We start from the raw sequence: 15,334 nt of genomic DNA, 5'->3' as shown, positions 1-15,334 counted from the left end.
TGTAATATCTAGAAGATAGCTACTCTGTTGTAAACTCTATAAAGAGTTATCCGTGTAGGATGTTTGATTTACTAAAAAGAGATCAATTCAAAAGCTGGAACAATTCCGCTATCCTCTGTTGCTTATTCTACTTTACTTCTATCACATCAATTCTTTCACAAGTTTGGTCCGGTTTTGGACACTTTTTAAAACTAAATTGGTATATATCACTTTTGAAAATTTAAGAGCTGATACCGAACTGATTCACCACCGAAACCGAAACTTCTGATTTTTTCGATTTTTGTCCTACTTTTTTGATTTTATAGATAAACAAAATCATACTCCAACAAAATTTTAGCAAGTGATTGACTCATTTTCTGCATTTTTTTTATATTAATGTTATATTAATTTTATGAAATAACATTAAAATTTATATGTTATATCAAAATTCAAATGTTATATTAAAAATTATAAGATTAATTTATGTTATATCACAATCAAATGCTATATTAAGATTTATATGATTAATTTTATGTTCAATCAAATGTTACATTAATCTTATGTTATAAGATTAATAGACATAAATAATAAGATTTTAAAATTTCATGTTATATTAATTAGCAATTTAGCATATAGTAATAATATAAAAAAAATCATATAAATAATATTTTATATATTACATAATATATTAAAAATAATATATATATATATGTACCGGTCCAGTTCAATTCTAATCGGTGTTCTAAAAATCAGAATTGGAATCGGACCGATTTTCAACTGATTTTGCTATATAGGAAACGGTACCAAATCGGACCTGACCTGGTTCACCGATTTCCCCATTTTTTTTCTTATTGCCCTAGCCACCCCCACATGGGTCGCTAAACCATCCATTTGTTTTTTCTTTTTAGTATACAAGTCGATTGGTAACTTTGTAATAACTAGTGTCAAGTAATATGAGAATTTCTTTTTTCAAATATGGGACCCATTATAAAAATTCAAAAAAAAAAGTGAGCTTTTTAAGTGAATTATATTTAAAAAAATCTACATATATTTAAAAAAATCTACATGAGGCTTGCACAATCTAAGTATGCATAAATCAAATAATATGGGATGAAGTTGCGATCTCATCTACTTTTAAGATGAAAAGCATGGGTGAAGTAAATTATATGCTTAGAGTTAAAACCTCAAGAGATGGATCTAGAAAACTTCTTGGTTTGTCTCAAGAGACTTGCACTAACAAGATTTTAAAAAGATTTTGTATGCACAACTCCAAAACCATAAACACTCTAATTGAGAATGATTATACATTGAGTTTAGAACATTACTCTAAGAATGATGAGAAAAAAAAAAAGATGACTAGAATTCCTTATGTAAGTGCAATTGGAAGTTTGATACATGTTATGTTGTGTACATGACCTGGTATTTACTTTGTAGTTGGAATGATTAGTCATTATTAGAGAATCCAGGACATGTTCATTAGCAAGCAGTTGAAAGGATTTTCCAATACCTTTCATGGGACAACGGATCTCGTTCTTTGCTATCAGGGTAGATACATGAGATTGAGGGTTATAACGACACTAATTAGGCTACCAAGAGGATGAGTGTACATTCATGACGAGTTACACATTTATGCTTAGTGGTGGAGATGTTTATTTGTGTAGTAAGAAACAATTATGCATTATTTTGCCTATGATAGAGTCTGAGTACGTTGCTTGTTCAGTAACAATACAAGAGACTATTTGGTTGAAGAGATTTTTTCAATACCTAAAGATTATGACTCTTGCAAATGAAGGCATTAAGATATATAGTGATAGTATGGCAACTTTGGCATATGCCAATGATTCCTAAAACCATAGCAGAACCAAATACAGATATTCGATTTCACTACATTCGGGACGTCGTTGTGCAAGGCGAGATGATCCTAAAAGATATCTCTACTAGCAGGATGGTATCGATTGCATCAGTGAGATTTTTTTTTATCTCATATTATATTAATTGATATTAAGTAAAAAACACATTATAAAAATGACACTTGGTTAAGATCAGTCCACTCATATAGATGATCACCTTGACACTTGAATAGCAAGCTAGATAAGATAAATTGATTACTTTGTCACTTGAAAAATTGAGCAAATAAACATTTTGATGATTTGGAAGCATTGAAGATAAATTTAAAGAATGTTGTTTTAGCTTGGCTAAGATAAAACTTACAAGAATTGTAGATGAAGTATTTGCATAACTTCATCCAGCATGACTCAAGCGGAATGTGAGGTCTTAGGCAGACACTAGATGAGTTAATGTGCTAAAAAACTCGAGTTAGGGTGCCTTCATGGAAACTAGATTAAGATCCCTATGACACTTGAATGTGACAAGCCAAATTGAATAGACCGAAGTTCTACCGTAGTATACATTTCATTTTATATGTGCTATATGTGCAATATATTACCATATAAAGGAGTGATTGGATGGGTCCGTACTCCATCAATATGTAAGCTCTAATGAATTAATAGATGAACTATTTATATGCCCTTGAACTTAGAACTATGTTATGAGATAAAAGCTTGATGCTATTACTTGAGCTTATTATCTCAAGGCCATGATTTATATGGTCTCAGGAAGCATGTCTAGAAAAGTAATAAATTTTGATTGAATTGATATGAGTATTGAGGGAAGATTATTTGAATTCTTACATTTTATTTTATGACTCAACCTAGGCAATTAGGTCATTTTGACTCAATATAATCATGAACATATAATATGAAGTTAAGAATTACGTTGAGTTATAAACTCACTAGGGATTAAGGTTGCGTTTAGATGTTAAGTTGACATCAGTTCTTTATGAATAATAGTGAGTTGAATAATGCAGGGAATTGTGTGAGACCCATCTAAACTGAGTTTAGTAATTTGAGAGTTAGGTGTTTGGATGTTAGACTCAGCTTAAAATTAGACTGAACTCAGTTGAGCTCAGCTGAGTCTTGCAACCAAACGTAGCCTAAGGATCTTTGACCTAGTGAAACCAAATAGTTTGGGGCATGAACAAGACGTTATGAGTGATTTACTATGTTAGTTAGATGGTGACTAAATATAGTAGTCCTACCCTTTACCTTCTAGTCAAGTCGCACGCTTTATTTTCTGTATGAGAGATAATTGGTTGAGAGATTAGGAGGACACAATAAATAAGCATGACGCCCATTGTGGACAAGTTAGAGATGATGGTAAATGGCTTGAAACCCATGATCCATGTATTGTCTACATGGGTTAATAGCATGGATGGAGAAATTACTTTGGTAACTCCCCATGAATTAAATATCTCCCCTCCAGTTACGTAACTGCTTCAGTTAATCAACTCCCCATGAGTTAATTAACTCTCCACCAACCCGCAAGCAGTTAATTAGAAGTTAATTAAGCTTAGAAGAGCCTTCAAAGAGAGTCTTAAATACGTTAGCTTTTAGAGCAGTGAACGTACAAAAAAAAAAAAAAAAATCTCTACTCTATCTTTACAATTTTCTATATCAACCACCTTATGCTTTTAATTTTAAAGTGTGAAATTATTTGGGAGATTCTAGTAGCTTTCTAAATGACGTAGAGGTGCAATTGCAACAATTTGACGTGAGATATAAGACAAGTAAAGATATGAGCTTGGGTGAATTCCACTTCGCTTAAAGTAATTCGAATTAACCTCATCTAACAAGAACTTTTACAATTTTGTTTTTGACTTCCTGGGGATTAATTAATGCGCTAAAGATACCACTACGCTGAATATGCTATTGGAGATAGCACTTGATATGGTATATATATGTTCGTTTTCAAAATTAAAGCATGTCCAGCAAGAAAGAAATTGCTTTGGCACCCAAAATATAATAAAAATAAAATTGGAAACTGTAGATTGAGAAATGAGGAGTGATGTACTACATATCTTTTCAATTATTTATATCAAGATGTCATTGCCAGGAAAATTTGGTGAAAATACATACGATTTCCTCAACAAAATCGAGTAAAATTTTGAAGAGGTTCAAATATCTGAGTAAATAAATTTATTCATTCACTCCTATAGTTTACTAACATGTCATGTCCTCTGCTTCAAGCTGTTTCAGTAGTCTCGTTTGGGTTATCAGTCTCTTGTTTATCTTCATATTCTTCTGCTTTGCTTGTAACGTCCACCGCGTTAAGCTTGGAAACACGAAACATTGCCAAATGAGTATCCCCTAACAATAAAAAAAGATCTGAAGTTAATCAGCTAGAGATGGAACTTCTGAAGCTCGTTGAATAAACAATGTTCACCGGCCACAGACTCAAGAATGCAATTTTAAGAACTTCACACTAAAGCACATATAAACAACCTATGATTTATCAAAGTCATTAAGACTGTGATATCTATGTACTGAAATTCGAAAGATATTTCCATGATCTCTATATAAAACCATATATATATATTTTAATATATATTTCATTTTCCAGATTACACATTACCTGTTTTCACATGATATACAAAACACTGGATCGGCTCAATATCCACTGCTTATGCAAATATATGCAGAGTTCAATGTCCTAGACTAGTAATGGAAAATCTAGTGGGTGGATAAGAAATTCCTAAGCATTTATTATGTCATCATTTTGGTCGTCAATATTAGGTTTTCACTCGGAGATTAAGATTTTGAGTCTCTAAGTTTGATCTGGCTGGAGGGAAGGATGTACAAGGCATTCAACATGAAGGTCTAGGTTCTAATTTATTTCTTGAGAACCAAATTTTTTTGATTACATGGAATTAATGGCAATCAATCCAACTATAAGGCCAGTTTTTAACTAGAAATCTAAATAGGCAATGTCACAGCAAGTATTGACAGAATCACCATTGCACAAAATCAGGACAATCAACACCAAATCAACATCATCTTGATTTTAGGAAATTAGTCATAAAATTGTATTTGTAACATATTTCCGTACTTGACCAGTTTCCATAGATAGCCTAGGCCTTGTATCTATTTATTTGATTATTCTTCCATCGTAAAAATTAAGTTTAAAAAATATAAAGATTGAATACTTAACATGGTATCAGCCTAAACCGGTCCTCTTTCTCACGCCCAAATAGCATCCTCCTCTTCAAACCCTCCTCCCTCCTCATATCTTCTCCACCCCTTAGACTCACCTAGCCTTATCCTTGTCTCTGGCTTTCTTACAATGGACAATTTTCTCAAATAGCAAAAAGCCATGACCTGTGCCCTTCACGCCAAAAACAAACTCAGTTTGTTGATGGCACCCTCTCTCCACCCGAACCCACCTCTACAAACTATACCCAATGGAACCAAACAAAAGATATGGTTCTTACCTGGCTTCTTAATTCCATTAGTCCATCCATTGCCAATTCCCTTGAATCTCATACCGATCCCCGAGAGGTGTGCCTTCATCTTCAGTCACGATTTTGCCACGGCAACAACACCCTCATTTATCACCTCAAACGAGAATTAGCTTCCCTACAACAACAAACCCACTCTATCCATGAATATTACAACCAAATCAAACAATTCTGGGATGAACTCAGCCATCTACAGAAAAGCAACGATCTCAAAGATTTGCAATAGCAAGTTGAAGATGAAAGAGTTTAACAATTTTTGATGGGCCTCAACGATTCTTTTTCCTAACTCAGAACCCAAATCCTAGCTATGGAAACCCTACCCCCCATCACAAATTTTTTTTCTATTCTGTTTCAGGAAGAGCAGCAGCGCCTCCTCCATGCGCGGCCATCACCATCGGACGCTTCGATCCTTGCTGCCCAATCCACTGGCTCCATGAAAGGCCCTTTGCGATGCACCGAGTGCGGCAGAAATGGACATTCTCGCAACCGATGTTAGCGCATAATCGGCTATCCTGCAGGCCGTGAACCGCGCAACCGACAACAACCCTCTCTTCTCGGCAAACCCCCCACTGGGTTGCCACCAATGGCTCACCAAGCTTCCTCCTCTGCTCTCTCGTCGCCTGTCCCTGGTCTCTCACCTGATGTCTACCAAAAATTACTCGATTTTCTCAACCCGAAAACACCATCGACTAATTTTGTGGGTAACGTTTCTTCACCTTTTTCCTCTGCTAGCTGCCGATTATGGGTGGTTGATAGTGGGGCAAGCCATCATGTGTTATGATCGGACCTTGTTCACGCATCTCACCCCACCTCCTCATACGCAGCATGTTAGTTTACCCACTGGTCAGACTCTCCAAATAGAAGGAATCGGCACTTGTCCCTTGACCGAATCCCTAGTTTTACACAATGTCTATTTTGTCTCTCAATTTACTTTTAATCTCCTTTCTGTCCCTCAGCTTACCACTAATAATTCTTGCCTTGTTTCTTTTTCCTCTACTAAATTTTTTTTCCAAGACCCATACTCGACGAGGATGATTGGAGCGGGTGAGCTTTGCAATGAACTTTATGTGTACCAGTCTGAACCCATTACGGCTCTTTCTACTCAAATCATTGCCAATAAGATCCTATGGCACCAACGCCTAGGTCACCCTTCTCGCTTCAATATTCCTATTCTTTTTAATAATAATCATTGTATTATTTCTGATTGTGATGTCTGTGCTCGCTCTAAATACACTCTACTTCCTTTTCTTTCGCATGCTAATAAAAGTATTTTTGTGTTTAATCACATTTTTTGTGATATATGGGATGGTTATCATACTTCTTCAATTTGTGGTGCTTGTTATTTTCTTACAATTGTTGATGATTTTTCTCGCACCACTTAGATATATCTCATGCGACATAAATGTCAAGCTTATACTCATCTCATGCATTTTTTTGCATTTATTCAAAATCAGTTCAACACCATGATTAAAATAATAAGAACTAATAATGGACAAGAATTTCTTTCCCACAAATTTCAAAATTATCTCCATGATCATGGCATCATTCACGAACGTACTTATGGTGAAACTCCACAACAAAATAGTATTGCGGAGCATAAACATCGGCACCTCTTGAATGTCTCTTGTAGCCTCCGATTTCAAGCACACTTACCTCTAAAATTTTGGGGTGATTATGTTCTTACCGCTGCTTATTTCATTAATCGCACCCCGAGTCGCATTCTCCAAAATAAATCCCCTTTTGAACTCCTTTTTGACACTACACCACACTACGCTCACTTACGCGTATTCGGATGTCTTTGTTATGCTCAAACCCTCCATACTTCCCGCGATAAATTTTCTCCACGTGCCTCTAAATGTATCTTTCTCGGCTATCTTGGTACTCATAAGGCATACAAACTCTACAATCTCGAACCCAAGTCGTCTTCTATTCATGTGATGTCACTTTTCATGAACAAATATTTCCATTCCAGAATACCCCTAATCTCACAGATACATCTCTTCCTATTATTCCTCTCCCTATTCCTGAACCCATATTACCATCATCTCCTCCTCCTACCTTCACTATCATTCCCGACCCAACCCCTCTGCCACCTTCTCTCTCTCTTCGTCCTCGTCGCACCACTACTCGCCCAACATATCTTCATGATTATGTTTGCCCGACCATACACATGGAGCCCACTGCATCCTCACAGGCTGCTTCACCCTCAAGTACTGCTCACCTTTTATCTGCTTTTCTTTCTTATTCTCGTTTTTCACCTTCTCATCTTAATTTTTTAACTGCCCTCACCACTTATGTTGAACCCTTTTGTTATTCCACTGTTGTTTGCCATCTTCATTGGCGTGAAGCCATGTCTACTGAATTTTGTGCTCTTGAAGAAAATTCTACTTGGACTCTTGAGCCACTCCCTCCTGGTAAGACACCCATTGGCTGTAAATGGGTTTTCAAAACTAAACTCAAGGCCGACGGTTCTATCGAGAGGTACAAAGCTCGGCTAGTTGCCAAGGGCTACACTCATGTTAAAGGCCTTGACTATCATGATACATTTGCTCGGGTTGCCAAAATGACCACGGCCCGCTGCTTATTGGCAGTCGCTGCTACCAAAAATTAGATTATTCATCAACTCGATGTCAACAATGTTTTTCTGCATGGTGATCTTGATGAAGAAATCTACATGACCCCACCACCCGGATATTGCCCTAAGGGGAGACTTGTGTCTGTCGACTCATAAAATCTCTCTATGGCCTCAAGCAAGCCTCTCGTCATTGGTTTTTTAAACTAACAATTGTGCTTCTTGATGCAGGTTTTCATCAGTCTCAGGCATATCATTCTTTATTTACTCTTGTCACCCAGACCAACATTACCATTGTTCTTGTTTATATTGATGACATCTTGGTTGCTGGCAATGACATCTCTCAGATCGAAGTTTTCAAGAGCATTCTATCCACCCATTTTAGAACAAAAGATCTTGGTCTTCTCAAATATTTCCTTGGCCTCGAAGTTGCTCGTTCTCAAACAAACATCTTTCTCAATCAACGAAAATATGCCCTTGATATTCTCTCTGATAGTGGCCAACTTGGTGCTCGGATTGCTCGTTTTCCCATGGAACAAAATTTGAAACTCACAGATCGTGACGGCACTCTTCTCACCGACCCTTGCGCCTATAGCCGACTCGTTGGGCGCCTCATTTATCTGACTATCACTTGTCCTGATATTGTCTTTGCAGTGAATATTCTCGGTCAGTTCATGCATAGTATTCCTCACATGCAAGCTGTCACCTGTGTTCTCCACTACATCAAAGGCAGTCCAGGACAAGGCATCTTTTTCTCTTCCTCTAGCACTTTGCATGTTACCGCTTACACGGATTCAGATTGGGCCAGCTGTCCCACCACTCGTCGATCCACTATAGGCTACTTCATTTAGCTTGGTACCAGTCCTATCTCTTGACGCACAAAAAAACAAACGACAGTGGCTCGTTCCTCTGCTGAAGCTGAATATCGTGACATGACTGTCACCACTTGCGAACTCACATGGTTAAAACAGCTCCTCATTGATCTTAGTGTTCCTCATTCTGAGCCCATCAGCTTATATTGTGATAATCAATCTGCTCTCCACGTCGCTCACAATCCTATATTTCATGAGCGCACCAAACACATTGAGATTGACTGTCACATTGTTCGTGATAAAATCCGTTTAAGACTCTTCACCGCCGTTCACACTTCCTCACATGAGCAAATTGCCGACATTTTCACTAAAGCATTGGGACAGGAGCTCTTCCATCATTTTCTGCATAAGTTGGGCATTACGGACCTCCATGCACTAACTTGAGGGAGAGTATTGACAGAATCACCATTGCACAAAATCAGGACAATCAACACCAAATCAGCATCATCTTGATTTTAGGAAATTAGTCATAAAATTGTATTTGTAACATATTTCCATACTTGACTAGTTTCCATAGATTGCCTAGGCCTTGTATCTATTTATTTGATTATTCTTCCATTGTAAAAATTAAGTTTCAGAAATACAAAGATTGAATTCTTAACAGCAAGTTTGTGGAAAAGATGGTGAAAGAAGAGGGATAATGTCATTGCCAAGATGAGAGAGAGAAAGAGAGAGAGAGAGAGAGAGAGAGAGAGACTTCTAATAAATTTTATCTCATTAATTCTATGATAGAATGTGCTATTCATAGATTTTATGGTATGTTTTCATCAACCATTGTGATTCTTCTGAAGATGTGGCTTTCCATCAAAAAGATACATTTTCACCAAGATGTGTATTTTCATCTCTTTTCCATTTGGAATTCTCTTTTCAAGGCATTTCATAATTGTTCATAAGAATAACCATCCAAAAATTACTTATATATACATGTGTATGTATTCTTAATTTTGGATTTTTTTGACACTTTCCCACTTTTTTTAATACTAAAAATAAAGTTGACAAAGTATCAGGAAAATGTATACACAACTAAAGGTGTTTGGGGACTATGCCTTTACATTGTGATAGCATGTCAAAGTTAACTAGGGTGGTGTTGTAGACAAAAATCTGAACTAGTGATCCCTATATGAATGGTCAAACATCTCAGGGAGAAGTTTTCTTCTCTTCAGGTAGTTTTAGAAGTCGATATGTGGATTGACCCTTCGTTTATATTCTGGTTTATGGTTTAAAAGTGCTCTAAAGACAAAGTAAGTCTCCTAGAAGTGTCATCACTTTTGACACTCATATACATAGACAGACTTATTAAAGGTGCTCTGTAATTAAAACACTTCAATAGAAAATTTGTTACAAGCCTATAAGAGCTTACTGCTCAGCCACCCATTCACATCACACTTACCAAGTAACTCATATGTACATTGCTTATGGTGTGTGCAATCACAACTTGTAGCGTACTTGTGCTTTTTGAACTAAAGATCTTGATTATTAATTGTTGAGCTGTGTTCCTGTTATAAGTGATTATCTTTTATGCAATTTAATCATATCCCCTTTAATATTTTCCACACCAATCCCTTGAAAGTCCTTTTGTTGATGCATTTTTCAAATTTAGTAATCAGTGATAACTACTAATTCACTATTAAAGTTAATGGAAACATAGAGAAAGACAGTCAACAAAGTGCAGTCAGCAACTTCTAGGCCTCTCTTTTTTCTATGGTTATCACTGTCCTTTGATTATCCCTCCAACTTAAGCTTCTGAAGTTTAAACAGAGTAAAAGGACTGGTTGGATTGAAAGTAGCCATCCATGGGATTTTACCCGCCCAACTGATATTTTCATAACAATAGGCTTCATGTTCCTCAATGAATTAGAGGCATGCTGTCTAAACTTCTGCTTGATCTAAAATTAGCTGGTGGAAGACTGGAACCATGTATACGTAAAATTGAAGGCAAAAAAAAAAAAAAAAAAATATCACCTCTGGAACCACCTTGAATCAAAGTCAATGACAAAAAAGACTCAAGGAAGAAGAAATGGTACCTTAGTGACACATTTGGGACCGCCTTGAGTTCAGATGTAATTTAGAAGGGTGTAATTAGCTAGCCAAAATTATTTTGAGGAGTTTGAAAGATATTAAAATTTTCATGGAGTTGAAGTATGGTCAACCCATGGAACTGTCCATTAACAATCATCATCTTTGGTGGGTTCCAGATTACCTTAGGTGAAAGACAACAATTCTCCCACTTTTACACAGGCAGGGTACGGAAGGAATGAAAAATAACATATTACATTGAGTTTATAAAATCATATCCATAAGCATACAGAAGGTAATGGAGACTTACTTAATTTTAGGTTTAGAAGTTAAAAGTTACAGCTTGTCAATTCAAGAAAACGAACTACATGAGTATGTTTTCCCCAAAGAAATATGGATAATAAGTAAATATGATTTAGTTAAGAAAGCAATACCAAAGATAATGCGGCTCCCAGATGATGCAGTGGAAACAACTCCAGGTCTCAACCGCTTTTCATCAATAAATGTCCCATTGGTGCTGTCCAAATCTGTGACCAAGAGATTCCCTTGTTTCTTCTGAATGCGAGCATGCAGACCGGATACTGTTAGGTAGGAAGAAATGTTTCAAAATTCATAAATCTTGATCTTGAAAAAAAAAATATATTTCTATTCGAATTAATATCAAAACTGTTTGCTGAAATCCAAACATGATTTCCTGATGATGAAATGATCTAAACTAACAATAAAAAGGAAGGAATCTTATTGCAGAGAAGACCTATTGAATTTATGCAATCCAGAGCTTCCTCTGCAAGAGGTATGAAATGCTTTGTTATTGAAAGCATATTAAGAAATTTTAAGTATGATAAATCTTTGTGATCACTTCCATGTTTCTTTACTCAAAAAAATAGCTTGAATATCTATAATGAAATTATATAATAACTCCTTCATTTTGACTGTTAGTGTATGAGATAACATCAATGTTTTCTCAAGGGATTTAGGTGGAAATACCGGTTGCAACTGGAATTACTACATCAGCTTTCTCAGGAAGTCGACCAACAGTCACCTCGCCCTAGATAACATCCAAATGAAAACTTATCTTGTTGCATAGTCAAGTTATACATAGAATAATTATTAGAAAAGATGCTAAGAGTACTTACAGAAGCAATTTCAAATGCATCTGGCATTTTGACATTGTAACCTATGTGTCTTGTATCTCCATCACCTATGAGGCAGCAAAAATGCAGACGACTTGTTATTTCTTAAACAGGAATACACCATCAATGTAATATAAAAGGTCTGAATCTAATGTAGCAACATGAGAAGATTACAACCTAATCCAAATAAAGTTCAGATTATATTTTGAAGTATATCAGTCACAACAGCACAGAAGTTCCTATAGTTTTGAATGAAAGCACAGATGAGGCTCCTAATTCCTGGAGAAGCATTTGGGATATTGGTGCCAAAATGCAGGTTGCTTATCCAACATCCGACAGCAACACTACCGTCTCAAGAGAAAAGAAAATGTTTATTTATACCTCTCTAACATTTTTTTTTATAAGTATTTATACCTCTCTAACATTATAGCTTGAAATTTAAGAGAGCGATTTCTATGGGCATGATCACATCAACATTTAACTCATCGAAAGGTGAAACATATTTTATGCAGATGCGGGGGGGGGGGGGGGGGGGGGGGGTCATGGCAGATTACAAGTCAACCATTCCAACCTTCAGTCAGGCTAAGTATGCAATTATCGTTTGCATCAAATTGCTGATCTCCCATGCTTAGTTCCTTCTGCCGCTTCCCTTGATGGTAGGAGTTGGTTATAAGTGAGCAATCACTATGAGGGTTCAATGGCTTCATAGCCTTGATTTGTTGGCACATTGAGAAAAGCTTTCCATGAAAGTCTTTGATAAAAAAACATGTCACTGTTTCTTTTGTTCGTTGTCCTCAATTAAAACCAGAATATGGACTAGCATACTCCCATTTAAAAGCAACTCCCTCTCGTGAAACAGATTTTTTTTAAGTGACCGAGTGTTGTTGGGAAAGACATTCACAAGGCAAAGATAAGACGTCTTATTGTGTTTACTGTCCAAGTTCAATACTGCCCTCTACTTCTATCCAAAAATGGGAGGGAAGGAAGTGTGCAAGCGCGACATCCAAAGCATATTGTACAAACTTATCACTACAGAATGTCAGAGGACCCTGCTCATGACAGGATCCCCATTTTCTAACACGTCTTTTCTCTTCACTTCTTTAGAAAAGCACTACAAGCTTCTCTTCTCATCAATTATTTTCTATCTAACAAAATAGCCAAACATAAAGCTAATTTAAGACCAAAATTTTTCTCTGTAGTGGTTTTGCTTCACAATTACATACCCAAAAAAAATTAACAAAGGAAATGAGAAATCCAAGAGGTTGTTTAAAAATAAGAATGCTAGGAAAAAAAATATAGACATTGAATTTCAGGACACTATTCACAAATATGGTCAACTAAAGCTTATATTGGAGTGCAAAACTAAATGTACTTATAATTAGATTTCTACAACATTTTCCCAGAATAGCAATTTTCTCCTACATCCTCATCTTTTATGAAAGCTGTATATATAACCTTTTTGTATGCAATAGAGAAAAGGGTGAGCTTACTGACCAACAGGTACAAGAAGCCATCTTTCTGAAACATCTGTTAGAGGACTTTCAGCCTTGGAAGCATGTACGGCTCCAACACTCCTCTGTTGCCTTGTTTTAGTTCCAACTCCTTGTAACTGTGTGAGAAAGCTCTTAGAGGATTGAGACAGTGCTGAATTAGAAGAAAGAAAAGAAGCTTTACATTGAAAGAAGGGAAGCGATGAAGGTGCGGGAAAACTTATCAGAGGCTTTGGAAATTTGGAATGGAGAAGAGGATGGGCAGAACTTATTTCCATTTATGCAAAATTCAGTTTACCTGCCCTGCCTGTGACACTAAAACTTGCGGTTTGCTCATTTATGATTTAAGGTTGCCAGATATTGGATAAAAGGCTTTCTAGGCACACGTGTGGTGGAATATGTGGCAACCATTAAATGCTGTGACAAGGATATGGATAACAAAACCTTGACTCCCTCCAAGTTCCAGCGAGAATTTGTTTACTTTATCTCCGTGTAATCCCGATAATTTTCAATGTTTACTGGTTATGTTGTCTTTGAGAGTCCAAAACTAAACCCGCTATGACCCGATTGTAGTCCGGTTTGGATTTAGAAATTATTTTATCTCATCTCATCTTATTATTACAATTTTATAAATTTTATATAAAATATAATAAAAAATTTAATTTTTTTAAATCTCAAAATAATAATAATATTAAAAAAGAATATTTTAACAATATTTTATTCAATTTTCATTTAAAACCATCTCATCTCATTTCACTGTCCAAACCCCATCTAAGGTTACTTTCTCGAAGAAATATCAGATTTATAAATGACAGGCACGCCACATTCAACAGAATTTAAACGTGGAATAATGCTAGCCTGTGGTGACCACTCTAACTTACCGACCAACATGGCATGCGCCACGTCGTCACTTTTTATAAAAAAAAAAAATGGAAAATTTGCTAACAGAAACAAAAGAACATCTTGACGGATGGGGAACTTAACTGTGAACCCTAGCCACCATCGCACACCTGCCCTCCCTCCCTCACGAGTCACTCCACTCTGGGCTTCCCACCAGGTTGTTGTTATGCTCTCACTTTTGAAAATTTTATTCATCTTGCCCAGGTAGTTGTTACTAAGTTGATGTGCATTGAGCTTCTATCAAGCATAAAAACAATTTCTATTCACTTACGATCGGTGATGTGTATTGAGCTTCTATCACATTACAGTCAGCCACGAAATAATTATCTGTTACATAATGTATTATGTCATGTAATGTTATCTGTTATATGTATGTCATGTCACATAATTAATGTTATCTGTTACATGTATATCATGTCATGAAATGTTTTTTATTACATGTTATGTCGTTACAAAATATTGTCTATTACATATTATGCCATGATAAGAAATATTGTTTATTACATATTAAATCATGCTACGAAATGTTTTCTATCTCATAGTACATCATGTCTTTCGTCTCACATTCATGCCATGTTATGTTACGTTAGGACTTCTATTCTTTCGTTTCACGTCATGTTTTGTCTCGAGTACAGTTTGTGTATTTCAAGAACAACATTTCAAGTCATGTAAGTCTGTTTACGTCTATCACGACCCTAAGTGTTAGGATGTGGTAATATCCTAGTGGAACTTATTTGTTCACACTGGAGTGTCTAAACTAGTGTGAAATTCCCTAGGTTAACAAGATAAAGATCAATAAGTTTTGAATGGGGCCTAATTAACTGGTTACCGGAGTAAAATTAAGCACTAACGCCAATGGTGCCACCCATATTTCAACTTCATGTTATGAGTACTCGTGTAGGTGTAAATATCTGACACGGGATACGTACAGTACATGTGTCCACAGCAGGTGCAAATACCTGTGAACTGGCACGTACAATGTGTGTCCGCAGCAAGTGCAGATACCTGTGAACTGGCAC

The 15,334-nt window shown here is 36.2% G+C and overlaps 1 protein-coding gene across 1 annotated transcript; it reads right to left on the bottom strand.

Moving 5' to 3' along the window:
• Window positions 1-2,503: 2,503 nt before the first annotated feature.
• On the bottom strand, window positions 2,504-13,753 carry LOC121239569. Its single transcript, XM_041136837.1, has 6 exons — window positions 13,420-13,753; window positions 11,929-11,993; window positions 11,780-11,840; window positions 11,227-11,373; window positions 3,995-4,184; window positions 2,504-2,649 (listed from the first exon to the last, which is right to left on the bottom strand). The coding sequence occupies exons 1-5, from the start codon at window positions 13,691-13,693 to the stop codon at window positions 4,060-4,062; spliced, it is 672 nt and encodes a 223-aa protein (XP_040992771.1). The 5' UTR covers window positions 13,694-13,753; the 3' UTR covers window positions 2,504-2,649; window positions 3,995-4,059.
• Window positions 13,754-15,334: the final 1,581 nt, after the last annotated feature.

This window comes from Juglans microcarpa x Juglans regia, chromosome 7D, assembly GCF_004785595.1.
Source record: "Juglans microcarpa x Juglans regia isolate MS1-56 chromosome 7D, Jm3101_v1.0, whole genome shotgun sequence".
NCBI lineage: Eukaryota > Viridiplantae > Streptophyta > Magnoliopsida > Fagales > Juglandaceae > Juglans > Juglans microcarpa x Juglans regia.
This window is presented reverse-complemented; position numbering and strand designations above follow the sequence as displayed.

Coding starts and splice junctions, on each gene's coding strand:
- LOC121239569 (XM_041136837.1), bottom strand. CDS start 13,693: ATGGAAATAAGTTCTGCCCATCCTCTTCTCCATTCCAAATTTCCAAAG. Junction 11,994..13,419: donor ATGGCTTCTTGTACCTGTTG/GTCAGTAAGCTC, acceptor GCTGCCTCATAG/GTGATGGAGATACAAGACAC. Junction 11,374..11,779: donor AGTAATTCCAGTTGCAACCG/GTATTTCCACCT, acceptor CCTACCTAACAG/TATCCGGTCTGCATGCTCGC.